Source organism: Bos mutus, chromosome 3, assembly GCF_027580195.1.
Source record: "Bos mutus isolate GX-2022 chromosome 3, NWIPB_WYAK_1.1, whole genome shotgun sequence".
Lineage (NCBI taxonomy): Eukaryota > Metazoa > Chordata > Mammalia > Artiodactyla > Bovidae > Bos > Bos mutus.
Genome location: NC_091619.1, coordinates 48,008,655 through 48,036,312, shown reverse-complemented (window position 1 = coordinate 48,036,312; position 27,658 = coordinate 48,008,655). Strand labels below are relative to the sequence as shown.

The 27,658-nt window shown below is 44.8% G+C and overlaps 1 protein-coding gene and 1 pseudogene across 3 annotated transcripts in view; one reads left to right on the top strand and one right to left on the bottom strand.

Annotated features, from left to right (window-relative positions):
• Positions 1 to 10,907: 10,907 nt before the first annotated feature.
• Positions 10,908 to 11,557, top strand: LOC102269260 (poly(rC)-binding protein 1-like; annotated as a pseudogene).
• Positions 11,558 to 14,875: 3,318 nt separating this feature from the next.
• Positions 14,876 to 27,658, bottom strand: part of ABCA4 (ATP binding cassette subfamily A member 4) — a 144,102-nt gene continuing 131,319 nt past the window's right edge. For 2 of the 3 annotated variants that reach the window (XM_014477908.2, XM_070367652.1), the window contains 8 exons: positions 27,303 to 27,365; positions 25,830 to 25,936; positions 23,649 to 23,790; positions 21,878 to 22,012; positions 20,893 to 20,996; positions 20,713 to 20,805; positions 18,515 to 18,764; positions 15,685 to 17,230 (listed from right to left, as the gene is read on the bottom strand). In XM_014477908.2, the coding sequence (XP_014333394.2) occupies positions 16,973 to 17,230; positions 18,515 to 18,764; positions 20,713 to 20,805; positions 20,893 to 20,996; positions 21,878 to 22,012; positions 23,649 to 23,790; positions 25,830 to 25,936; positions 27,303 to 27,365 (1,152 nt within the window). In that variant the 3' untranslated portion in view covers positions 15,685 to 16,972. Of the gene's footprint in view, positions 15,641 to 15,684; positions 17,231 to 18,514; positions 18,765 to 20,712; positions 20,806 to 20,892; positions 20,997 to 21,877; positions 22,013 to 23,648; positions 23,791 to 25,829; positions 25,937 to 27,302; positions 27,366 to 27,658 lie in introns of those variants that run through there. The other variant, XM_005894702.2, reaches the window with a different exon arrangement.

The window sequence follows — 27,658 nt, the reverse complement described above, 5'->3', positions numbered from 1 at the left end:
AATTGATTAAATCATTGGCCATTGTGACTGAACTCAAATTTCATCCCTTTTCCCCTCCTGGAGGTTGAGTGTGGGGCTATAAGTTCTAAACCTCTAATCATATGGTCGGTGTTTCTGGCCATTAACCTCCATCCTGAAACTATCTAGGACCTCACCACTAGTCACCTTATTAGCTTAAATTCAACTATGATCAGGAAGAAGCTCACTATGACTAACAAAATACATTCCCATAGCTCAGGAAATTCCAGGGGTTTAGGTGCTCTGTGCCAGGGACCAGGGAAAAAAATCCAGTTATATATGTACCACAATAAGATATCTTCCCTTGTGGGGGCTTACAGTCTGATGGGAGAATATACACAATAAGTCATATGATATGTTGGAAGGTGATAAATGCTTTGGGGAAAAAAAGGCAGAGCAGAGTAAAGGGGGTTTGGAGGGCAGGTGGGTAGGGGTGACAAATATGTTACAATTTTAAAAATGTTTCTGCTGAAAACTAATTTAGTTTTAGACAAACACCCAAGTACTGTGGTTGTAGCAGAATAAAGTGGTTGAAAGAAGGGACATGGAAGGAGGGCACAGTAGGGAATAAAGCATATGGTTAAAACAAATTGCCTTGATTTATTATTCTCTCTATTGATAAAGATCTGAGCTCAGTTTTGGCTGGTCAGCATAAGACAAGGGTAATGTCAGCAGTAACTCTGAGTCTGGTTCCCAGCTAATTTGATGCAAACTTAAAGTACTGACTAAAATCCAGCATAGAAATGTGATATTGCAGTCGTGTGTTCTGCTTGGTGAGCCAAGTACAGATAGAACATTGATCAGATGGGCGTGAAAGAAGCTCCTTTAGAAATGGGGTCTGAGGGGCCAGCACTAAAATCCCAGAATCGGCATGTTAATCTTTTCTTCCCTCTTCACAGAGCTGGATGTTGACATTCTTGTGATGTTGCACTCATTTGTTTCTGTAGGAAAAAGCTTCAAACAAACTCTGGGGTTCATCAAAACATATGCATTCCTCAGATAGCTGTATTAAAGTCTCCTTGAAATGACTGTTATACCAACCATCTATAGAAACCTAGACCTGAGGGTGGGTTTAGAAGACTTTTGGTCATTTACTTCAACTCCTGTTTTTATAATAGGAATCACATTGCCTAACTTGTTATATGGTGTTTTCCCCATCCTATTGTTCTATCCATATAATAATTTTGTGCTTAGAATTTAGAGTTAGCTATATGTTATATTTTTATGAATAAATATTAGGAACGACTACTTTCCTTTGCTAAAAACTCTGCCCCTTATATGGGTGAGTCCTGGCAGCCATGTTTCTACCAGGTAACCCTGCTCCAGAACTGGCTGAATTAGTTGGAAATATTCACTTCTCATTCTGAGAATTTGGCCTGAGTCCTGAAGCTGGGAATTGAGTCATGTAAGCTGCCTCACCTGTAGAAGGAAGGTCTTTAAACTCCCTACTGAAGCCCTTACAGGTTTCCCTGGTAGCTCAGCTGGTAAAGAATCCACCTGCAATGCAGGAGACCCTGGTTTGATTCCTGGGTCAGGAAGATCCCCTGGAGAAGTAATAGGCTACCCACTCCAGTATTCTTGGGCTTCCCTGGTGGCTCAGATGGTAAAGAATTCACCTGCAATGTGGGAGACCTGGGTTCAACCCCTGGGTTGGGAAGATCCCCTGAAGGAGGGCATGGCAACCCACTCCAGTATTCTTGCCTGGAGAATCCCCATGGACAGAGAAGCCTGGCCAGCTACAGTCCATAGCAAAGAGTTAGACACAACTAACAAAGAGTTAGACATGACTGAGCAACACACTGAGATCCTGCAAGTTGTCTTGCCCTAGTTATTGAATTTCATACTTCCAATAAAACCACATTTTATTTATGCTAAGTCAGATTGGTTTCTGTTATTTGCAACCATGACATCTTAGCCAGGAATCTTAGGAGCTGAGGACAGTTTCTTTCAGACATGAATTTTAGGTTTAGAAGTCATGGTTCTTTTGTTGTATGCTATTCATCATTACCATTTTGTTTATAATATTAAATCATGAGGGTTTATATGAAGACTTAGTCTACTTGGAACTATGATGAGATTGAGCAGTCATTGTGAGGGACTTGTTCTCAAAAAGCTTTTCTTCTGTGTTATGTTAAGAGTCTTGACTTGTATATTAAAAATACTTCTACGAGACAGTGTGGAAAAATGCTTGAGTGTTCCAGAGGGGAAACTCATTTCAGAAACAACCTCAGTTTCTTTACCTGGAAAGTAGTGCTAATAATATTGTCATCATAATGTGAAGAAGAGCAAATTACATTAAATGAAATAGATGAGAGAACACATGGGTGGTGAGAGAGGCAGACTTTGGCTCAAATCCTACTCTGCCTCTCATTAGCTGTATGGATTTGGCAGATCAATCTCCTAGAGCTTGAGTAGGCTCATCTAAAAAGTGGGGGTAAGAGTAGATACTTCAGAGGATTATCTTGAAAGCTTTTTTTTTTTTTTTTTGTGGTAACTTGACAAATATCAGCGCTCCTCCCAAACCTATTATGTCTTTTCAGCCTTATCTGTTTGCCATGGGTGAGTTGCAGAGTCACAGGCTTTGCCATGTGATTATTACAGCTTAGGTAGCTGGAGGCTATGAACTAAGCTGACAGTTTGAAAATCGGGAGGACTCAGCCCAGTCCATCTGAAATACGGTCTCTCAGAATGACCATGCAGGTGCACACAAAGCCTTTTGTATAGCTGTTAAGATGAAGGGTGGCCCAGCTGTGTGTGTGTGTGTGTGTGTAAATATTGGTCTCCTGAAACTCACTTTTGTCATTTGGTGTCTGAAAACTGGTTGAGCATCTTTGAGTAGGGTCTCTGAGCTGAAGGCACTTGGGAGGGGAGGCAGTGGGGCCCCCGTCTTTGAGTCCCACCTTAATGGCACTATATAAACATGCTGTGGGGCATCCTAGGCCAGTAGGCCACACAGGACCAATAGGTAGGGTTTTTGTTGTAATTTTTGTTTATGCCAGGTGGAAATTCTTGATTATAAGACCAAGAAACGGCTGTGTTTTCCAGACAAGGCAGCAAACCCAATTTTCTAGCAACTCATTAATTATAAATATTTTTGATACCTATGTTGAAACTTACCCTTCAAGTAATAATATCAAGTTAGATATTAGATTAGATCTTTTTAGGTACCAGTTGCATACTCACAAATGTTATTAGACCTCTCTCTCACACATGCACACACACACACATGTGTGCACAAATGATATTTACATGTGTTTGGCAGATTTCCCCAGTGGTACAGTGGTGAAGAGTCTGCCAGGGGACATGGGTTCAATCCCTGGTCCGGGAAGATTCCACGTGCTGTGGGGCAACTAAACCCATCCACCACAACTACTGAGCCCAGGCACTCTAGAGCCTGTTCCACAAAAAGAGAAGCCGCAACAAGAAGGAAGCCTGCACCCCTCAACTAGAGAGCAGCCCCCGCTCACTGCAAATAGAGAAAGCCTGAGCACAGCAATGAAGACCCAGAGCAGCCAAAAATAAATAAATAAATTTAAGATAAATAAATGTTTATAGACTAGAATCTGACTGGCAAGTTAACACAGAAAAGCCAAAATATTTGAGGTAGTCCCCCTGATCCAAATGCAATCACCTTCTAATGGCTATTTAAAGTACCTGAACAAGATTATTTTTCTTCTCTAGATCCCCAGTGGGGTCCTGCCAGGTGGTCAGTGAGGCTCCATCACAGAAAATACTAGTCAGGATTCAGCTGGCAAAGGGGCAATCCTGTAAGCATAAGCCAACAGCATTATTCGGGGAGTATTCAGGAAACATATGTCCCAGGCTAGAGTCTGGTGCCTGGGCAGTGGCAGAGCTGAGCTCGGAGGACTTTGGCTGGGGCTAAGAGTGGGGCCAGCCTGACCACATGAAGGTCTCTTGGTCATTTCAGACCTGCTCATTGGAGTAGCTGCTTGGCACAGGGAGCCAGAAGATGCCCAAGACAGGGTTCTTGCCCTTTGAGATGGTAGAATATGAAACAAAATGTTACAGATCACAGCATGGTCCAACTTTGGAAGAGATGTGACTTTTGCTCTGGAAGAGGCACGGGAAGGTGGACAGGTTCTGGGACTAAAGGCTCACTGGGCTTGGATCTAGGTGTGGGTGTGGGTGGTGAGTTGGGGTGAACATCACCCAGCCTCCTATGCTGTCAGCCAGCATCAGTCCGCCTGAACGTTTTACCATGGTCAGAATCATCAGATTATAAGAAGGCAGTTTTTGCAGAACTGCTGCTTGACTGATTCAGCAGTTCCAGGAAATGAGTGTGGCTTTTGGTTGGAATGTCATTGTTGTAGCCATCACAAAATATTTATCAGTGTATTTATTGCCATTGGCTGCAAGAAACTAGGCCATGCTAATCAGGATGGGTTCAGCTCTCTGAGGTGACATTATTGGCATTCCAGGGGAAAATGCTGATGTGGCTTGCACCCAAATCCCCCTGGGTCTTTATTAACCAAATGAGCACAGGTTCTGTCCTATCAGGAGCTTCTGTAGCACCAACAAGACTAGACATGGGTCTGCTCCACCCGTCTGCCCCTTTAAGAGTCTGTGTCCTCCAGCATTCAGAAGTTCATCAGTGGACCTGGAGCCCCAAAGCTTTCCTGCTTTCACAACCAGTACCTCTTGTTGCCCTGGATTTGGAGCTACAAAACGTTCAGAACAACAGGCCAGGAGCACTCAGGCATAACTTTCCCAGTGGACTCCCTTCTTAGGAGACTATCTCTTTCAGAGCCGACTCTGAGCGCTCCAGGCCCTGGGCAACAGAAGGTTGCTAGGGGATTATCAAAGGATTAGGGGCTTTTGCTGAGTGAGCACGTATGCATACTTTCTGCCAGAGCGACTTTTCTGAAACAGATTTGATCATGCCACCCCTCTATGACTCCCCGTCTCCTGTAACTGTATTCAGAAAAGTACTGCCCAAGCATACTCTGCATCAGATTTACTCAGCAGAGGGAGAGGTTATTAAAATGCAGATTCCTGGGTCCACTGCCTGACCTGTTGAATCTAATGTTCTATGTGCAGGGTTCAGGAGCCATAGTTAAAAATGGGGTCCCTCACTGACTCTTACGTACACCAAGAATCAAGGTACATTACAGGATAAAGTCCAAACTGCTTAGCCAGGAAGACAAAGCCCACCAGAATGTGGGTATGCCTGCCTCTATCTTCTCATCCCTCCTGGAAGCACTTATCCACCCCACCCCGCCACGTCTAGACAAACTGATGCACAGAATTAGGGTCTCCCTCTACCTAATGCTCCCATTGCTTAAAACACTCTCCCTCCACTACCTCCCCTTCCCCATGTTACTCTTTTATTCTTAACGGTTCGCTCCGCTGCTGCCTCCTCTAGGCGCCTCTTAGCAGCGTCCACACTGACTCCTAACCATCTGGGACTTGTCTTTCTTCCCACTGGACTCTGAGCTCCACAAGTTGGGACTGTGTCTTGTCCTGGTTCCCCAGTGTGCTATGTTCCCTGGCCCTTAGTAGAGGCTCAGAAACAGTTGAGAATATATCAAAATTTCAAGTTAGAGGCACTGCAAGCTTGGGTCTACTTGAGTTGAGCACATCTTCTTAACAAAACCCAAATATTGGTGGTAGTAGTTGTTTTTAAATTCTGGTCTCTTAAGACAACAATGGAGGGACTTCCCTGGTGGTCCAGTGGCTAAGACTCCGTGCTTCCAACGCAGAGGTCCTTGGTTCGATTCCTGCTCAGGGAACTAGATCCGATATGCTGCAACTGCAACTAAAGATCATTCTTACCACAATGAAGACCCCCAGATCCTGCGTGCTGCAACTAAGACATGGTGCAGCCAAATAAATATTTTTTAAAAAGACAGGAATGGGAATAATAAATTAAGTAATAAACCCGAGCTATGAGATTAATACACTTTACTATAAATTGTTAGGCATTATATATGCAACAAATTTCAGATGGGGGTACAATCACAATTTGGTTACGTCCCATCTGTGCAAAATCCCATTCAAGGGGCCAGATTTAGATGATGAGGGTGTTGAATAGGTGGGCAGCTGCTGGGAGTTGAGGAACCCAGGGCTGAAACTAAGATAGGAGTCAGGACCTCCAAGGAGAAAGGAGTCAGAGGTCTGGGTCAGCACTAGCAGGCATACCGAGGGTCGGGGCTTCCAAGATTAAGTGTCCTTACCAAATCCTGAAGGCAGCAGTTTGTAGAGCCATGAACACCACCATTATCAAGAGTTATGAGCTGGATGAGAAGTGGGCCAAGAATGTGAAAAATCTGGAAAAGGCAGGCTGGCACTGTTCTCCAGGAGCCCTTGGAACAGCGTGGTGGTCTCTGGGATGGGGTTTTATAGTGAAGGCCCTGCTTTAAGAAGGTCAACTGAAGGTAGCTATGGGACCTAGACATAGGTTCATGGGAACATGACACCTTGGGGAAGGTGGGCATCTGGACAGGATGGTCAGGTAGCCCTGATAAAATTCTTACCAGCCTCCTTCCCTCCTTCCTTTAAAAATAAAGCTGTTTATTTCTCACGGTTCTGGAGTCTGGACGGTCTGTGATCAGGGTGTCAGCATGGGAGCGCTCTTGTGAGGATCCTCTTCTGGGTTGTATGCTGCTGACTTACTGTATCTTCGTGTGGCCGAGAGCAGAGAAGGGAGTACGTACAATTATTACTCCGCTTTGTAGTTGAAGAAATTCAGGCACAGAGATGTTAAGCATCTTGCCCAAAGTCACACAACTAGGAAGTGGTGGAAGCTGTCTCTTCCCTGGCCACAATAATTCTGACCCTGAGATTCTGGAATTTCATGGTTCTAGGATGTCTAAGGGAGAAGGCAATGGCACCCCACTCCAGTACTCTTGCCTGGGAAATCCCATGGATGGAGGAGCCTGTTAGGCTGCAATCCATGGGGTCACGAAGAGTCAGAAATGACTGAGCGACTTCACTTTCACTTTTCACTTTCATGCACTGGAGAAGGAAATGGCAACCCACTCCGGTGTTCTTGCCTGGAGAGTCCCAGGGTCTGGAGCCTGGTGGGCTGCCGTCTATGGGGTCGCACAGAGTTGGACATGGCTGCCGTGACTTAGCAGCAGCAGGATGTCTAAGAATCTACAACTCTTAAGGTCCTGGTGGCCCCAAATTCCATCAGCTTGAAGATCTTAAAATTCTCAGATTCCAGGTTGAAAAAGCAAATGCCTGGCATCCGTGGGAGTGGGGGCCCAGGCTGTGAGGGGAAAGGAAACTTTTTTGTTCTCTCTGGCTCTGCTACTGACCACTGCTTCAGTGGTTTTAGAAAAGGCCAGCATCCCTTTTCCTGCTCTGGCTAACCTTAAATAGTGACATTTTCATCGGTGTTCTCCAAAATGAAGTCATTTCATGAAGTGGTGAGCCTCCAGGTCTGCATGCTTGGAGTTTTAGGCACACTCTGAAAACTGTGCTCCTCTTTACAGTGATGGGTCCCTGAACACTGCTGCCTGTTTTATCTCTGCGCCCTTTGTTTTTCAACCTTGGCCTGATGGAAAGCTCATGTTTGGCCTCCTTGGATTAACCGAGTCTCTTCCCAGAGCTCCAGGGAGTGTCAGCACTGGAGTGTTATTCTGAATGGCTTCTTTAGCTTTCTTAAGTTCTTTTGTCTTATTTCCAGTTTGGCCTGTATCTGCCATTCTTCTCATCTCCTCAAAAGGTTGAATGAACAGTGTTTGTTCATGGGATATCCCATGGAACCATGCTGTTGGAGAGCATCAGAGAGGCAAATTGTTTCTGTGTCCTACAGCCTCTGTCCCGGGCCCTGGTTCTCCCTGCGTGGCTGTGTGCATGACCTTGGGCATGTACCTGTCTCCAGGTGGGTATGGCCTCCCTTACCCCAGTCCCACTACACACAGTTTCATCATCATTTCGATCTCGTCTCTAGCCAACCCTGCTGTTTCAAGCCCAGAGTTTGTTTCTCCTCGTGTTTTCAGCACTGCAGTGCTCTTTGCTGGTTATTGTAGATGTACCATGTTTTTGAGAAGAGGGTGTGACAAGTATATACATGCAATTTTTGGCCTTTTCTTGAGACTGGTCTGTTTCTCTGGTGCTTTTTTAATTTAAAAGAGTAGGAGGTATGAGTGCAGGCTGCAGACACGACTGGGATCATTAAGACTTGAGTCTGATCCAATCTCTGACATTGAGTCTCCCTCTGGCCTTCTTTAAATTTTAAATGAAATCTGTAATGAAGGGTCCAGAAGTTTCTTGGGGGATATGCTAAATATTGTTGAAAATACTAATTATTGAAAATATCTTCTCAACGGCATAGCTGTATCCTTTGGCAAGTTACAAATTTCTGTTTTGCAAGTCCAGGGTCAGATACCCTCTGCTTGAGCATCATCAGATAGCTGACTCATTTTTTATCAAAACAGGAATATTATGGGCATTCATTACTTGTAGCTATTAAAAGAAAACACACACAAAAAAAACTCCTGAGCAAATTCAAGTAGAATGTGGTTATGAAAACCAAGGTCCGTTGCCAAAAAAGATGTATGTGTGTGTGTGTGTGTGTGTGTGTGTGTGTGCGTGCGCATGCATGCTCTGGGCCATGTGCTGTGTTGTATAATACCTGATCCTTGACCTCTGGATGTTATCTGATGAGTAGCTGGTTGGATTTGGGTCATTATGTGCTTTGGGAACAGTTTATAGCCTTGTTGGGAACTACATGACTATGGAGTTTCAATCTTGCTTGAAAAACAGTCTCATCCCCTGGTCCATCTGACACTGCCAAGCTCGATTGCAGGGCCAGCAGTCTTGCCTACTGTGTCTCTAGAGAAATGGTTGTGAATGATCAGCAAGGAGCGGAGCTCATGGCCAGTCATCCCAGACTTGCTGGGAGGGTTTCCAGCACTTGTGAGGACATCTATTTTTCCACACTGAGGTTTACAGGCTTTCTCTGTTAAGGAACTTTAACATCCTAAGCAGCTGCTTGAGTTTTTTGGAGGGAATGTATGTATTATTTCCCCTCTAAGCCAGGCTGTTTCTTTGGGGCTGGCCCAGAGCCTAGTGCTGCCAGTTTATAGTCCCTAGTGGGTTGTTATAGCATTGGATTTGTCTGGAAGAGTCTATTTTTGGTTGTTGGGTGAATCAAAAATAGTATTTCTATCGCACCACTAAGTCAATCAAGCTAGGCTGCTGTAATGTAATGAAGACACAGACTAGTTTGGGCCACCTAATGGTATAGGGGAGTGGGCTGCGCTGCTGGGCAGTTCTGCTCTACACACACACTCAGGGCCTTCTATCTGTGGCTCTGCCATCCTGAATCCTTGAACTTGTCTCCACGGTTACCACAAAAATCAAGTTCCAGTCAGCAGAGCTGGGGAAAGTGCATGGAGGGGCACTTCTACTCCGCTGTCATGCCTGCCACTTCCATTCCATTCTGCTGAAGAGAGCTTAGTGACCAGGCCACACTTACCACAAGGCTGGAGAAGTGCTGACTCTGCCTGGGCAATTTGGCTCCAAATCACTGCTCTGTTATTGTGGAAGAAATGAGTGGATGTAGTACATAGTTAGGAGCCTCTCCATAGCCTATTCTTTTAAGTCATTCGGCTACTTAATGAGTTCTGTGTTCAAAGCCTGGCCTCAGGGCCGCATTCATGAGTGTGAGGCCTGTGCACTTGTGCTTGATTTAATGCTCTGCTAACGGTGGCACTAGTGGTAAAGAATCCACCTGCCAGTGCAGAAGATGTAAGAGATGTAGCTCAGTCCCTGGGTGGGGAAGATGCCATGGAGGAGGCAATAGCACCCCACTCCACTATTTTTGCTGGGAGTTGCAAAGAGTTGGACAATACTGAGCATCTGAGCACAACTGCCATCTTGAAATTCTAAATAATTTTCTAATAAGCTTTCATTTTGCACTGGGCCTCCAAAATTATGTAGCTGATCCTGCCTGCCGTTTCCCAAATTAGCATTTTCATCCTACCTAGTTCAATATTAACCAAAAATCCATTTTATAGTAAGACAATCGTGAAAGTCATAGGAGGGATGGGATGCAAAGGCGAGTGAGATTCAGTATCTGGCATCCTCTGACCCAGCAGCAGGGTGGGAGAAGTGGAGTAGCTGTCATTCAGAAGAGCCCTCAACACACTGCTGTGAATATTCCTGGGAGCAAAGGGTGGCCTCTGATAGAGGTGGTATTGTTAGGGGTAGTGGGTGGCAGTGTAAGATATTAGTTCTGGATAGGATAGTTTTTATTTGTTTTTATTTATTTGGCTGCCTGGAGTCTTAATTGCAGCACACAAGATCTTCGTTACACCCTCCAGGATCTTTCTAAATGTGGTACGTGGACTCTGTAGTGGTGCACAGGCTCAGCAGTTGTGGCACGCAGGCTTAGTTGCTCCACAGCATGTAGGATCTTAGCTCCCTGATCAGAGATCAAATCTGCGTCCCTTGCACTGCAAGGCAGATTCTTTACCACTGGACCAACAGGGAAGTCCCGTGGATAGGATAGTTTTTAAATGAACTATTTCAAGCCTACAAAAAGTAGAGAGAGTAATCTTAAAAATACCTATGTATCCACCAGTTGGTTTTATCAACTCTTGACATATGACAATGCTTGCTTCAGATATTTTTAAGAAATTTGAATATTACACATACAGTTAGACCTTCCTTGCATCTCACCCTGAATGTCATTCCCTCCCTCATACCTAGAAGCAGTCACACCTGAATTTGGTGTTCATAATCCTCAAGCATAATATTTTTCACTGCACACACATGTATCTATAAATAATCTTTAGTGCTTTCATGTGTTTTAGATTTTATAAAAATGTCAGGGTACACTATTTAGTCATTAATTCAACAAATATTGATACTTACTGAGTGGCTCCTACGGCCAGGCACTGTTTTTAACACTGGGGATGGGAAATATGCTGGGCAGCTTCACCGAGTGGGCCATCATCATTGCTGGCATGCTGTGCTCTATCACCGAGCGTGCCAAGCAGCTCTGCCTGGGCATGCTAGAGATGCTCTCTGGGTCCCCAAATGAAGAGTCATGACCATTTGTACCAGCCCATGCCGGATATCTGTCATCTGTGAGGGCTGCCAAGGTGGGTGCAGTGATGCTGCAAGCTACCCCTACACTACCCATGACCCAGAGGAACCACGACTACATGCCTACTCAATTCAAGGGCAACACACCATTTCTCCACTCCATATGGCTAAGTTAAACCAGACGGCATCACTTTGCTGTGATTCGTGGTGAGACTGGATTTACCAGAATTGACTCCAGCTTTCCAGAGATAAAAGGCTATTGGGCAAGTTTGGATGCCTTTAGTCAAACCACCCACGAATGCACCATTCTAAATAGCTTAATTGGTTAGTCAGGGGCCAAGGCACCAACATTAATGAGATTTGCCAGATGTCCAGGGCCCAGATCAAAACTGCTGACCCAATGGAAGGCTGTCCTGGAAGGCAGATTGCTATCACTGATTCTGTGGCCAGTGTTAGTGTGGCCCAGAATCTAATCAATGCCAGGCTTTCCTCTGAGAAGGGCAGGTGCTGTAGCTAGAACACAATCTTGTGTCCATATAATCGAATTGTGTGATTTCTGGTCAGTGATTTTCAGGTTTTAAATTATTTCTAAGTGTTCAGTTTCTATACAACTTTTTATCATTTGCTAAAAATTTAAAAATCACATTCTCTGTTCAGCTGTTAATGCTGGGATTCGTATTTAGTTTCACAAGCTTTTCTGTTTTTAGTTTTGTTTTGGGCTTTTTGGCTCATGAAGTATAGTTATATTTGTTGATAAGAAATGTAAGAGCAGAATGTTACATTTAAGTTTAGTTCTGTAGTGCCAAGAATTTAAAAATTAAAAATGGTTTGGTTAACAAAAACCAGAAAAAACAAGAAACTAAACAAAAATTTCTGCCCTCATGGAGTTTGTATTTAGGGGAGCAGAGAAACAATAAACAAGAAGAGAAAGTAAAAACATACAGTATGTTTGATAATATAACTTCCAAGGATTTAAGAAAAAGCATAGAAGTGGGTATGATGTCAGGATGGGGATGGGACAGTTGAAAATTTAGATTGAGTAGCCAGAGAAGGTCTTGCTATTACTATCCTGCTGCTGTTGGCTATTTTGCTAATCATTAAGTTTTGAGATTTATCTATTTTGAAATATATATTTTTAATTAATTCATTTCCACTGCTATATAGCATCCATTGCATGAATTGGAAACAATTCATTTAGTTCATTGCACTCTCTGGCCCCTTCAGAAAGTTTGATGACCCCCACATGAGAATGTGGGGATGTGAGAGTTGGACCATAAAGAAGGCTGAGCGCTGAAGAGTTGATGATTTCAAACTGGTGCTGGAGATGACTCTTGAGAGTCCCTTGGACTGCGAGGAAATCAAACCAGTCAATTCTAAAGGAAATTAACCCTGAGTATTCATTGGAAGGACTGATGCTGAAGCTGAAGCTTCAATACTTTGGTCACCTGATGTGAAGAGCTGGCTCACTGGAGAGACCGTGATGCTGTGAAAGACTAAAGGCAAAAGGAGAAGGGGGCGGCAGAGGACGAGATGGTTAAATACCATCACTGACTCAATGGACATGAGTCTGAGCAAACTCCAGGAGATAAGGGAGGACAGAAGTGCCTGGTGTGCTGCAGGCCATAGGGTCCCAACGAGTTGGACATTGCTTATCAACTGAACAATAACGCATGAGAATATTAATACCACAGAGACATTGGCTGTATCTTGTGCCCTGCTTTAGACCCGGGATGTGGAGCACTGGATGCTCCTGCCCTCTTCTCCCCTCCTCTCTTATCTTTTCCTTCTCTAGCTGGCATTAGAGGATGGACTCAGCAGTCAGTATCATTCAAGACCACAGAGATTTCCAAGCTCTGGCAGAAAATGAGAATAGCACAATTGCAGAGCTGTGTGCCAGGGATCCTGTCAACTAGGTGCTGTGTGTGCAGTGCTTTGTAGATGACGTGTCCTTCCTGAAACTCACCACAAGCCAGGACTAAGGGATTTGGCTACAAGGTGTTGTGGTCCCTTAGGAAAGTTGCTAATGTGCTGAACCAAGAGGATGACTGGTTTGGCCAAAGCTTGACTGATGAGACACACATGTCTGAGCCTTGATATCAGACAGCTACTTGAAAAGCTGAGTATGTGTCATGGTGAGCTTTGGGAAAGGCTCTGAGGAGAGTAGCTTTGAGGGATTCCCATATCATGTATGTCTCAATTCTTAAAGTAATAAACTAAGCAAAGAAACTGCTAAATAACGCCCTCCTTGGTGAGGCAGGCTCAACTATCAACTTCTTGGATTCCTTGGAGTCCTGTGTTGGATGGTGGTGATGCAGAGCCAGCTGCCCCATGGCTTACCCCTTTTCATTGCTTTCCTGCTTTCCCAAGGGCCCTCAGCCGTGAGCAGACTTGAACCTGAGAGATCAAGGACCATCTATGACCCAGGAAAGAGGCCCACTGGGCCCTAGAGGCAGACTTTACACCAGCTGGGCAGGGAATTCTGGGTCTGATGGGCATGTGTCTTCAGACATGCAAGTGAAGTAACCAGAGGAGGACCAGAGTGAGGCCTGAAGGGAAGCCTGGATGGCCGGCCAAGTAGTTGAATCCTTCTGGGACTTGGTTTCCTTTTCTGTCAAAACAGTGTAAATCAAACAATTACATAAGGATTTCATCTTTGAAAACTGAGCCTTTTTTTTTTTTTTTTTTTTAGCTCTACAAGCCTTTAAGTCTCTGAATCTGAAACTTCTAGTGCCTCTGCTTTCTTTAACTTGACAAACACCTTGGACAAATGTGGCAGCAGTTACGCCCTGTGGATACCAGGAGTCTTGTTCATCTCAGAGGACCTGCTGAGGCATTGAAGTAGCACACTGAGGAAACCAAGCCCCAAATAGCCTGGGTCCAGAGGGCTGAGAGCTTCTGGGGCCTGTTTCAGGAAGGGGATACTGCTGTCCTTCTAGGGGAAAACCTTTCCCCTTTCTCCACAAGCCCCTCAGGCCGCTGGTGCTAACTTCCTCCTCACTGGTCCTGGTGAAAATACTTAGGCTCTTCTCCCAAGCCCAGCGCTCTGCTGACCTGTTTTCTGCCCTGCTTTCCTCTTCTTCTTTCTCTAGGAGATCTAGAGTAGCAGGAACAAACCAAGCTCTCTATGAGCTCTTTACTTAGACTGAAAGAGATCCTCTTAATCTCAGCTGTTCTAAAATCTTGAGTTCCCCAAAGAAGAACAGGAAATTAGAAAATATGGCAGCAAGTCATACTCCTGAAACACCTCCCAAGTGGTCTTGTTTTCTAAACTGACTCTTTCTATTTTCTCCTCCTCTTCTTTGTAAATCTCTCTTATTAAACCAGATTGGGAAAGTTTTCAATAAATTAAACATGTTCTTAGGAGATTTGGGTCTAGTTTCCCACTTGAATTCTCCTCAAACCCAGGCTAAGTATGTGCATGCCTCCTCCCTCTCGAGGTTTCCCTGCTTATGTTTCATGACTAGTATTTCAAAATTTTTATTTATTTATTTTTTGTGGTACCTTGTGGCTTGTGGGATTTAGTTCCCAGACCAGGGAACTAAACCTAGATGCAAATAATACCCAGCTGACAGTGGATAATGTCTACATGCATTGCCAGTTGGGTGTTGTCTCAAACCCTGTGAAGCAGCCTTGACATGGAACATCGAGACTAGCTCATTACAGAAGCTTGCTGTGACTGGCACTCCTGGGGCAATTACTCTCACATAAGCTCATGCAATGATGACAAGAGTTATGGGTATAGGGAATGTCCAAAACTACACCAGATCGTGCGTGCAGGGAGAGCAGTGAATTGGGATAGTTTGTTGAAAGTATGTTTGCACTTTATTTTCTCTTGAAAAATAACACACACATACATACACACACACAAAAAGCAGATCCACTTGAAATGAGAGCAGTATGGAGGCCACGGGCAGGAGGAAGACAGACCAAGGCTTCTCCTGTGGTCTGGACGAAACGCGTTTTGTACTCCTTGGTTGGGTAAGTTTCCCATCAGGTGTTTCAGGTGAGCGAGTCAGTTCCTGTTTCCTTCTGAAAAAGCCTCCATTTGGAGTCTACTGTGTGCCTCCTCTGTGTTCATTTCTGCTGCCAAGGGATTGCTTATGCTGGCTGGTGTGAATGACCATATGGCAAAGGCTCCTGCACTTTCAGCTGCCTACAGTTCTTTTTAAGCTGCAGCAGAAAACCTGGGCAGTGTAGAAGGAGATCAGGTGGACTCTCTTCATCTCGGTGTTCTGGTTCAATGGCTTTTAGACTTTAAGTTAAATAGCCATCAGTCAAGCTCTGAAGGAAGCTCAGCTGAGGGCACTGAAGTCTATCAGATCATCCAAGTTTACAGGTTATGTTTATTTCCTTGTCTGTAATGTTTGGAGCCGATGATCCTGCAGGTTCTGACTCTACGATCCAGATGTTTTAAAGATTCATGCCCCACCATGCACGTACATGTTGACATGTGTGTTAGCCACACCCTCTGTAACATTTCTCATGGTGCCTTTGGTTTGTTTTTTTAGCCCAAGGAAGTTATCATGTCCTTACTGTCTTAAAAGCCAAGAAATCATAATTAAGGTCACCCTTGAGGTGCAGAATTCCCTTTGTCCACTTCCTATAGAAGAAAATTGTTTTAAAATGGGATAATGTAAACAAAAATATAATTACTATTTGTTTCATGACATTTACTTATGTACAATGCTCTGCAGGAGGGGTTTTGCAAAGCTTTATAAAGGTTGTATGTCACAGAGTCAGGGTTAGGTTTTGAACCACACATTTATTATGGAAAAATGCTGATTTAATAAATATATGCTGCAGTAGGTTTTCTAGTATCTGTATGCTAAAATGTGACAGACAAAATAGAAAACAATCACATCTAGTAAGAGGGAAAGTTTGGAGTTAACTGCTGCAGATCACAGATCATGAATGCCCCTTGTCAGGTCCAGAGATGACCTGGTATTACCCCTTTATGAGGGCACATGCCAGCTGGGGGTGAGGAGATCACTGACAGTTTTAGGAAAAACTTTTGAAACCAAATTATGTATTTTGAGTTACAAAAGGAATTTGTAACTGCAACTACTTTCAAAGAATAATTTTCTGCTGGTGTAAACAGCAAATATAAGATTTATAAATCAGAAAGAATGGCTGGAAAATCTCAGCAGAACTAATTTTCCCTGGACAGATGCCTTTACGTAGGTATTTCTGGGCAAAGTCAGCCTTGCCAAGTAGCCATTAGGTCTCTGCTGGTCAAGAGAAATGGGGAAAATGCATCACAAATAGTGCCTTGGAAAGGAATGTTTCAATCATTACCTGCACCTGGTTTTTCTCACAATCAGGAAACTGGAAGGAATGAGAACTTTATGGGAAATTAGGCTTATTGAAAAACATACTTTGATTTTATTTGATTTACTCTCCAGGTAAGTCAGGAGAGGATGGCTGAATTAATTTGATCCTTTAACACCCCAGGCTTAGGTCGCCTCCTCCAGGACTTTCTCCAGCTCTCTTTTGTTCTCTTTCTGGGGAACTGGGATGAATGTGTTTCTTACGTGGGTGCTGTGTCAGGGCAGGAATGTGGAGGCACGTATCCCAAGAGTTATGACAGGCCAGGATACATACCTTTTACTGTTACTTCCTTCATCATCTTGAAATTTTTATAAAGAGCAAAGAGCCCTCTTCATAAAACAGAGAATGATTTTTAGCCAAATGAGACCACCAGTGAAATGAGTGCCAGTTAATTTCCTTACTTTGAAACTCAAACATAAGACCAGATGTATATATCAAGTATCCCAACAACTGAAATATTTTAATATTCTCTCCTATCTTCCCTGCTTATTTCCAAAATCCAATTTTTTTTTTTTTTTAAGCAAAAATACATGAGAAAGTTCTTTTCAGAAATGTTCTCCGATACCATCCAAAAGTTTCCTGATTATAAAAGGAAGGTACACAGCTACCTTCGGCCCAGACAAGTGAGGAGTGGCAGGGAGGAGGTGAGGGCTGCTATGGGTGGGACTCTCTGCAGGAGGCATGTCTGGGGCCCCTGCAGGCCCAGTGTGTCAATTGGGTCCCTGAGCCAAGGATCTGCCCCAAGCAGTGGACAGGGAAGGGGTGGCAGGGGTACCTTGGCCTGTCGGCTGGCTCCTGCAGCTCGAGGGTGCAAAGGGAGGTCGTAAGTTTCATTCTGCTGTTTAGCAAAGTTCACAAATACCTGGAGGCAAGAGAAGGGCAAGAGTAGGTGGATAGTTCCAGAAAAGGGCACCCTCTACCTACCCTCCCACCCACTCACTTTGTTGTTTCCCACAATTAATGTACAGCTCTGCTGGAGCAGCCTGTGTCCTGCCCAGGGCACAGGGCTTCTTCTTAGACTTGTGAGCTAAGCCAAAGGCGTGCCCACAAGAGGATTATGGGTAAATGAGGCAGAGTTTCAGCTAGTGGTAGCCTCCTAAACCTCTACAGGAATAACTAAAAAATCAAAACCAGGAAGACGGGAGCTGATCGCTCCAGTTTTCTATTCTCAATTCAATGTGCAGTGTGACCAACTCTTGTCTCTGCCTCCATCTATTTATGCTGGCAAGAAGGTGCTGGGAGCCAGCTCCTCAGAGAGTAAGCAGGGACTTGCCTGTTTCTACTGCTATGCTGAGTAATCTTTAAGGATATTTATTTTAAAAAGAACAAATAAAAACCAATGAAACCCAGAAACAAACATCCATATAGATGAATGGATAAACAAAACATGGTATATACATACAACTGAATATTATTCAACCTTAAAAAGGGAGGATATTCTGACACAGGCTCCCACATGGATTTACCTTGAGGGCATTATGTTAACTGAAATAAGCTAGACGCAGAAGGACAAATACTGTGTGATTCCACGTCTTTGAGGTATGTGGAGTAGTCAACAGAATGTAAAACAGTGGCCAGGGGAGCAGTTCTTGGGAGTTACTGCTTGATGAGTACAGAGTTTCAGTTTGGGAAGATGAAAAATTTCTAGAGATGGATGGTGGTGATGGTTGTACAACAATATGAATGTACTTAATGCCGCTGAAGTGTAATGCCACTTAAAAATGATAATTACATATATTTTATATACATATTTTACCACAATAAAAAATGATCACGTTAAAAAAACCTGACACATGGCACATACATTTATCAAAACTCACTGAATTGTACACTTTAAATAGGTGCATTCTATTGTATTTAAATTAAGCATCAGTAGAGATGATTTGAAAGGAAAAAAGGGCCATCGCCACAAACTGGGAAGGAGAAAAAACATCATAGTGTTGTGAGGAAGAATGCTGTAAAAAAGTCAGTGAAGTCTGTTGATGACTGAAATACTCTTAGAAAACCATTTCTGAGTTTCCAAGTTTGCCCTAATGGACAGAGGGACTTGGCACCTGGGCACATCCTCCCTTGCCCTTGTGTAGATTCCAGCTGAGCTGGGCACTGCAGCCCAGGCTTTGCCCAGCTGGGCACCCCCCAGCCTTGCCTGGTCCAGTGTGGTCTGCGTGACCGAATACTCCTCGATGAGCAGGCTGTCCTTGTGGGAGACGAGCAGCCGGAAGATCCTGGCCAGGGAGGAGGAGGAGACCTGGAACTGCAGCATGTTGTAGTGCCGCTCCCTCTGGACGCTGCCTGGGAAGTTGCCCTGGAAGAACTGCTCCACGGGACCCAGGTCAGGAAGCAAGTCGTCCTTTGGGGATCTGATTTTCATCGTGACAATGTAGCCGTCTCCAAACCTGGGGGATGCACATGGCGGTGTGGAACAGGCCTGTTAGCAGCTGGATCTAAGGAAATCCTGAAATGAGGACTAGACTTATCACAAATATTGGGGATTAAAGGCCCATACTATAGATCTTGAGAAGAGAAGGAAGCAGCTACCCACTCCAGCATTCTTGCCTGGGAAATCTCATGGACAGAGGAGCCTGGTGGGCTCCATGGGGTCGCAAAAGAGTCAGACACAACCTAGCAACTAAACCAAAATAGATCTTGTGTGCATGTTTAAAACTAGGACCAAAAGGGCCATGATGGTTCCTGGAGAGGTGGTTTGACACTAGTTTTTAGAGGTCTTAATGCCTCATGTGGTGAAGTAGGTCTCCAGGTCTATGTCACACCTTCCTGTGTCCACCTTCTGGAGACACAGGTGTTCCCTGCTCCATTCCCTTTAATGTATGTGCTGAAGTCAAAGGTTGTCTGAGCCCTGTGCCGAGATCACAGGCTGCCCAGGGCTTCCTCAGAGGTGGAAAGACTGCCTGGGCCTTTAAGAGACTGGCCTGGTGGGAGAAAAGGCTTGGGAAGGCAGTGCTTCCCTGGGGAAGCTTCCAGAACAAATGGAGCTGCCAGATCCAGGGCCATGGATGCCTCCCTCCTTCACTCACCAGGTCACTCGCATGTGGATAAATGGTCCACTAGAGAGTGAGTGCACGGCCAGATGGCATCCCTTCACACTTACCTCATGGTGTAATTATTTCAGTGCTCCATCCAGGTTCCAGGGTTGTTTCCCTTTACAATAAAATGCCTTTACCTTTCACCCCCAGAAAAGTGACCATCCCTCACACAGGAATGTTCCCGCTCACCTGCTCTCCTACAGGAAACTGAGGACTGAGAGGGAAAGGGGGTAGGGAGCATCCGTTCTCCAGCAGGTGGACGCTGGAAGCTGCTGACATGGGTCTGGTGACCTCACATGCTGAAGTCCCTGTATAGTGTCCAAGCTGTAGTTACTCAAGACATTATTAGCTCAGATGCAGCTAACCTATTAGACCTTCACCTCAATTGTTGTTGCATGTGATGCGTTTGAAGCCTGATGTGTGCTGTGCAAGACACTCCCCTGGAACATCGAGGCGAAGTGTCTTGGCACAGATGCAGTGGGTTATGTGTTCCTCCTTTCACCAACTGCCATGGTGACTTTTTCTATTCTGGGCTCTCAAAATGTGTTTGATAAATAAGTAATAATTTAAAGTCCACCCTTCCTAGTTTATAAAACATATCAGAAGGCAAGGGAGTATGGCATTATTATCCAAATCTTATTTTAAGTGATTGTCCACTTTGGCACACAAACTGTTATTAATAACACGTTATTTATAGCAGTTTACAATTTATCAGGACAGGATAATCCTACTAAAGATTACTGGCATTGCTGGTTTGTCATATAATACATGGTTATTTCCCAAACTCAAAAGCATATGATTCTGTATTTTCCAAGTCTCCTGTAAATATGTTATAATACTTTCATAATTTAAAAAATAAAAAAGAAAGAGAAAAAAAAGCATATGACATGCCAGAAAGAAACTGACTGTTCAGGCTGTTTGGTCTCTGGATTGCTCCTATGTTGGTTGTGGACTCATTAAATAGGTCACGGGTTCTGGACTGTTGGGATAAGTGGTGTGATAATGAGGCAGTAGTAATGACCCTCTCTCATCCCAACTGGGCTCTGCATTTTCCCCTTTCAGAATTCCCATCTGGAGCCTCAGCAAGCCTTCAGCCACAGGCCGTTAGCCCAATAAAGAAGAGCTACATTCAGCACACTGGTTTTCTCCACCTGCTGCTGCAGAATCAGGCTCAGATACCTCTGCCCATGGCATGGGGGAGCAGCAAGACATCTCACGTGTCAGAAAAGAGCACAGGGCCTTGTTGACTCCCCACTTCTCCCCCGAAGGTAACAAAGGCAACCCCCCACAACATCCTTACTTGGACTTGAGGTGCTGGATGGTGCCCAGACACTGAAAGGCGCCCTTCACCATGATGGCCAGCCGGGTACATAGGGCCTCGCACTCTTCCATGCTGGGGGCAGGGAGAGAGCAGGTGAGGGCTGAGAGGACTGGACTCCATCACCCGCCTGCCCCACCTCAGCCCCTGGGAATCTCTTGCCTGTGGGAAGTGAGGACCACGGCTCTCCCTTCTCTGATGATGCCCATGATAGTGTTCCACAGCATGCGGCGTGCCTGGGGGTCCATGCCTGTGGTGGGCTCATCCTGCGGGGAGGCAGAGGGCAGAGGGCCAGGCTGGGAGCCAGCCTCCCCCAGTTCCTGCACCCTCCTTGGCTGCACCTTCCTCTCTGAGCAACATTGCTCTCTGGCAGATAGTGCACAAAGTCACTCCCCGGTGGGCAAGAGCCAGGGAAGGGAGCACAGGCCATGGAAGGCAGGGGGCGAATCAGGAGCATGAAGAAACATCAGCACGCCTCTAGATCTGTAGCCCATGAATGACTTAAAATTCATTAAAACAATGATAGAACTATTTTTAAAAAAGAAAAGAAAATTCTCTACATGTGCTTGCAAGGAGGCAGGAAGAAAGCTCAGGTGACTTTTCAGGGTCCCTTCAAGACCCATGCCCTCATGAACCCCAGACTGCCTGGGAAAAGGGCCTTGGGCCTGGTCTAGCTTTGGCGAGAACCACATGAGCCTTTGCTCCAGGCCAGCGCTCCTGTCCAATTAGGACCTCAAAGAGGCAACCCACTCCAGTATTCTTGCCTGGAGAATTCCATGGACAGAAGAGCCTGGCAGGCTACAGTCCATAGAAAGAGTTGGACATGACTGAGCGACTTTCACCTTCACAGTCCTCCTCAGGCAGAAGTAAGTTTTGACCAGTCACTGACATTCTGCAGAAGGGCTGAATTTCCCTGCTGTGAGCCTAAAGCCCCACTAGAGGCTTCCCAGGAACTCAAAGTAATACTGTGTATTGACTCTGGTTTCCCCCAAGAGCTGTGAATCAAACATTGGACTGATTCACTCAACATGAGCAGTATAGGAACAACCCAGACAGAGACTGCTGCAGTTCCCAAATCTGCCGGCTCAACCACAGAGATGCAGCCCTCGGCTCTCACAGGCCCTCAGGTGGCCTCCAGGGTCCTCACCAGCAGCACCAGTGGTGGGCAGCCTATGAGCGCAATGGCTGCGGAGAGTTTCCGCTTATTTCCTCCACTGTAGGTGCCGGCCAGGCGGTCTGCATAGAGAGACAGGCCCAGGCTCTGAATACTCCAGTTTGTCACCTAGGGAGGAGAAAGAAATCCCATTTGGGAAAAACAAACAAGCAAACACCCCACCAATTCAAAGTCTTGGGCTCCTAGATCTCACTCCTCCAGGATGACAGACCCAGTGAGGCCAAAACGTGATGACTTATGGAGTGGCTCAAGGCCTTCAAGGGCCAGGCATCTCCTTTCCACCCTCAGATCCTTAGATCCCAGTATGCTTTGGTCTGCTTCACACCCATTGGATGCAACTCCCTGAGAAATAGTCTTCAGCCTTTCCAGAGCAGGACAACGCCTCTTACCCAGTGTCCTGGATGGACTATGGTTAGGAGTGGAAGAGGAAGAACTCTGGCTGCAAATGACATAAACCCACTCATTCATTTACTTAGGCCTGTAAAACATGTAAACTTGTTTCAGGAGTGCTTTGCCCACGCCTCTATAAAAAACAAATCGACCAAGAAGAGCTCATAGTTTGTTTGTAGTTCTTTCTCTCCACTCTGCCTGCCCAGGACCGAGGATACACAATCAAATATTGTGTCATCAGCTATTTGTATTAGTTCTTTTCCTCCCCTTCCGTATGATTATTACATTCATTTGAAATAAAATTGGATTAATTGGTTTTAATTTGCTTTCAGTGTTAGGATTTCTTTTTGTTTTCACTTTTACCTCTTTCTCATTCTTACTGATTTAGTTTTATTTTTTGAATATGTAGAATGTTAGTGATTCCAAAAGTTTGGAATCACTATACAAAACTATACAAATCTATACAATCTATACAAATCTATACAATCACTATACAAAACTATACAAAAAGATATCCTGACAGAAGTGTTATTCCCTCCCATTTCCCTTTCACCCTATTTCCCTCATGCTGATCACCACATTTGTTGTTTTCCAGTTAATCCTTCCTGTATCTCTATTTGTAAAGGTAAGCAGACATATTTATGCTTTCTTATTTGTCCTACTTTCTTACATGAAAAAGTAGCATTCTACCTGTGCTCTTTTACACTTTGCTTTCTTCATTTAACAGTATCTGCTTGAAAAAAAGTCAGTATCATTCACAGAGCTATTTTTTTGGTTTTGATTTTTCTTTTTGGCCACACCAGGCACGGGATGTGGGATCTTAGTTCCCCAACAAGGGATCAAACCCATGCCCCTGGCAGTGGAAGCACAGAGTCTTAATTGCTGGACCACCAGGGAAATCCTGTTTTTTTTTAAATAGCTGCATAAGACCTTGTTGCATGTATTTTTGGCATAAATTATTCAATTTCCTATATACCTGAACATTTAGCTATTTCCGATATTTTATGACTAAAGTGTAGTGAATATGCATTTTTGAATACGTCTTTGTGTACTGTGGGATGTGTGTCTTCAGGGTAAATGCCCAGCAGTGGGATGGCTGGATCAAAGGGTAAATGCATATATCATTTTGTTAGATAGGATGGTGGGAATTTTTTTTCATCTGGTTTGTTGACTGCTATGCCCTTGTTTTCCAGAAGAGTACTTGGCACACAGCAGACACTCAGTTGAGCATTTGTTGAATGAATTAACGGATAGCATGCTCCAGTTTTCCCATATCTAAATAAATGCATTCTCATGAAGCAGGTTCATGGTTTACCAAACTATTAACTGGACATAACAAAGCAAGCTAATTTACCCTCTCAATTTCCTCTGCTGGTACACCTCGAAGCCGGGCATAAAGGTAAAGATGTTCTCGCCCAGTAAGCAGGTCATCGATTGCATCAAACTGAGGACAGTAGCCCATACTTTGATGGACGTCAGAAATATTGGTCAAAATACTGCAAGAAGAAAAAACAATTAGTAGGTTTCCTTCACAAAATGGGTGACCAGAGATCTGGGACTGGAGGAGTTTCTGCCAAAACGATAATAAAGCTCCCTCTCCTCTTTTCCCATTTTTGCTTTAAAAATGTGAACAACATTTAGGAATCAAAGTAGGGGCTCTTTGGTTAGAAACTGATAAACTCCAGGAGTTCTGAGCTTTGAATCCAGTTGGATTCTCCTAGATTCCCCTATCTAGGATAAACTGAATACCTGTTACCCGAAGACAGCTGTGCTTTTAGATTGGATCACCTCATGTGTGAATTTAAAAACAAAGGGAAGATCAAACTTAAGAAAATGAGCCAAGTTTTTTGATCCCTTTCAAATATTTGGGAAGTAGCTAGAGAAGATGCATGCTTCCCAATGGAAGTGAACTTTTCAACTTGTATTTAATGACAGAGATACTGTCAATGAAAGAGGAACCAATCAGATCACCACACAGAGCAAGAGACTGGCAGAAGAGATGAAGAGATGAAGTGAGTTCTATCAACTCCCTCTAATCAATATATTCTCCTCTGCTAAAAAATATATTGCCTTGATGAAAAAACAAACTGACCATAGACTGGTCCAATTTTCTTCCTCCTTCTCTCATAGCTTAGGGTCTAAGAATGAAGGATAGATGCAATGGTATGGGACGGAGAGAGGCCATGTACTTCCCTACTATGACAGAACCTCTTAGGTATGGCCAGTTAAAATCGCCCAGGGAAGCAAGGAGGGTACTTCACCAAATCCACTGGAACTACTACACTTAAGAGCCCCAATCCTGTGCCTTAAACCTATAGTTTCTTTCTAGCTTCTGTCTTGACTTTACCTGTGTTTCATTTTGATGTCTCATGGTAAGTCTTATTTCATCCCCTTGCTCTCCACTCCCTGCCCTCTCCCCTTTTGTTTCCCATCATGAAGTCATTTACTTGGCTGTAGGCCAAGCTAGATCTGAAGATGAGATGGAACCAGTCATGGCCTGGCTCCACCTCCGCCATTCCCTTTGCTCTAGACCCAACATCAAGGCTGGGAAGGCTGGGGAACCAAATTCATCCTGTCTGAGCCAGTGAAGAATGCTTAGGACTCTCCTCACCCAGGGAGCATTGGGCCATGTTGATGATGGCTTTCCCAGGTAAGCAGAAGTTGGTTTCATGTCAGCAGTGCCTAACTCCACTCATAAACCAGGACAGAGATTTTCTCTGGGCACAATATGTGTGAGCTCTGCTATTCCAGGAGCAGCTTGTAAAGAGGCAGACAATGCCAGCTCATGTTTTCTGTCCTGTCCTGTCCTGTCCAAGACCAGTCTGTTTCCATGTTCCTTATTTCAGAGAGCAGCAGGCACTCTTCCAGAATCCAAGAGCACATGCCAGTTCTCCCTTTATAAAAGAATCTTGGCCAGCAAAGCCAAGTGTTGGCACAGAAATAGCCAATGCAGATTAAAGCTTCCAAGGCCCCTGAACAAGCGCCATGTAGATACTCAACCCAGAGAAAGGGTGCTTTATCACAGACGTTCTTAATCTGGGTCCTAGGGGTTCCTGTAGGGTCATAACTGTGCTTCAGGGCTCAGTTAATTCCCTGAAACTGTTTGTAAAGAACATATGAAGAGAGGTAATGGGAAGCAATTTTTATAGGTATAAGAATCCCAGGGACCGGGGAGCCTGGTGGGCTGCTGTCTATGGGGTCACACAGAGTCGGACACGACTGAAGTGACTTAGCAGCAGCAGTGTTCATCACATGATCAAAGGGTCAGAGGCTTATGACCCACAAAGGATGACCACTGATTTGGTGCTTCCAGAATTTTCTGAGAATTCATGCTAATGGAGGAATCTTTTAACAATCACAATTCAATTCAGTTCTCCAGATAGTCTTAGACTTTTCAGACCACGTTTGCTGGGAGGTCTGTACCTCCACACAGATCTTTCAGGCTCTCAGAGTCATCCTCAGATACAGGGTGGGGACGAGGACGTGCCTCAGGACCTGGGAGAGACACCCTGAGACAGGATAACCGGACACTCACCTCTTGCCTGCGACAGTGGCATCGCCTGAGGTCACTGCGGTGTCCCCAGTGAGCATCTTGAATGTGGTGGTTTTGCCAGCTCCGTTCACACCCAGGAGGCCAAAGCACTGAGGGAGAACACACAGAATTGGATTTGCCCTGGAGCCCAAGAAGGTCAGAGTGTCAGGCCCCAGGGCAAGTGTATGTGGTGAAGGGAGGCATGCTGGACCCATGCTGCCATATAAAGGTGATTAGTCATTTATGGCGTATGGAAGCAGAATGTGTCATTTGGCATGAGGGTGATTGTAAGCTGAAGGCAAATCGGAAGAAGCAGATATAAGACAAGCTGTCTGCCCTCTCCTTATTTGCCTCAAAGCAGGACATAAATTTACAAGGTGTTCCCTTTCCCTCTCTATCAAGATGGACAAAAGTAATCACTGGAGACAACTTTAGACTCTTACTAGCCTGGAGACGACACTGCTGCTGCTGCTGAGTCACTTCAGTCGTGTTTGACTCTTAGCGACCCCATGGACCGCAGCCTACCAGGCTCCTCCATCCATGGGATTTTCCAGGCAAGAGTACTGGAGTGGGGTGCCTTTGCCTTCTCTGAGAGATGACACTAGAGGAATCTATATCACAAGCTTTAATAACTAGCCTTTATCTGCCATTATTTACACATACAGGGCTTCTCTGGTGGCTCAGATGGTAAAGAAACTGACTGCAATGCAGGAGACACAGGAGATGTGGGTTTGATCCCTGGGTCGGGAAGATCCCTTGAAGACGGAGTGGCTACCCACTCCAGTATTCTGGAAAATTCCATTGACAGAGGAGCCTGACAGGCTACAGTCCATGGGGTCACAAACAGTTTACCCATACACTTGCCACGACCCACCCTGCTAGAAACTGTAAGTCTATCTCCTTTGCCTTGTAACTTCCCTAAAAATGTATTGTTCCTCTGCTAAGGTGCTACATGAGCCCAAGTTCCCACCACCCCTTCGGGGTAGTCATCTCTCCTGTGCATGTGCACATGCTAACAAGCTTTCTCTTTGCTTTTCTCTCGTTACTCCATCTTTATCAGTTCAGTTGACAGAGCCCTGGCTCCAGAACCTAAAAGGGTAGTAGGAAGCAGAATTTCCCTCCTTGACAGTGACTGCTGAGCATTTGAAATGCATCTACGTGTACTATGAGCTTAAATGCACACTAGATTTTGAAGATTTAGAACAGTAACAAAAAATAATGTAAAATATAAAAAACATTTTATATGACTTACATGTTGAAGTAAGTATATCTGATACTACTTCAGATATATTGGACAAGATTAATGATTAAGGCTAATTTCACCTGCTTTTTCCCCTATGGCTACTAGACAATTAGAATGACCTACATGGCTTGTGTTTTATGTCTGTTGATCAGCTCTATTTCAGAGGGGACCAGAGACATGCATGGGAGCTGGTTTCCTGAGGTTCTTTCACACGTGGCCCACAGAGTACCCACCTCTCCGGGGCGGACTCCCATACACAGCCTGTCCACTGCTGGGCTGGAGGTGCTTGAATAAACCTGCAAGATCAGAGAAAGTGGACTGAGGACTAACAGAGGGTTAAACAGGGGGAGGGCAGGAGAGCAAACGATGGCTTAGGTGAAGGTTACACATCGACATGGATGTGCACAGAGGTGCTGTGAGCACTGAGAGCGTTGAAGCTGAGCCTCTGCAGAAATGGAGTGCAGGAAGATTCATTAGCAGGGCTCAGTTGCAGCGGCTCTTGCTGAGGCCCTGTGTCAGTGCTCAAGATAAATGCTAGGGAAAGAGCATGAAAGTTCTTGGAAGACTAGTTATAACAAAGATGACAATC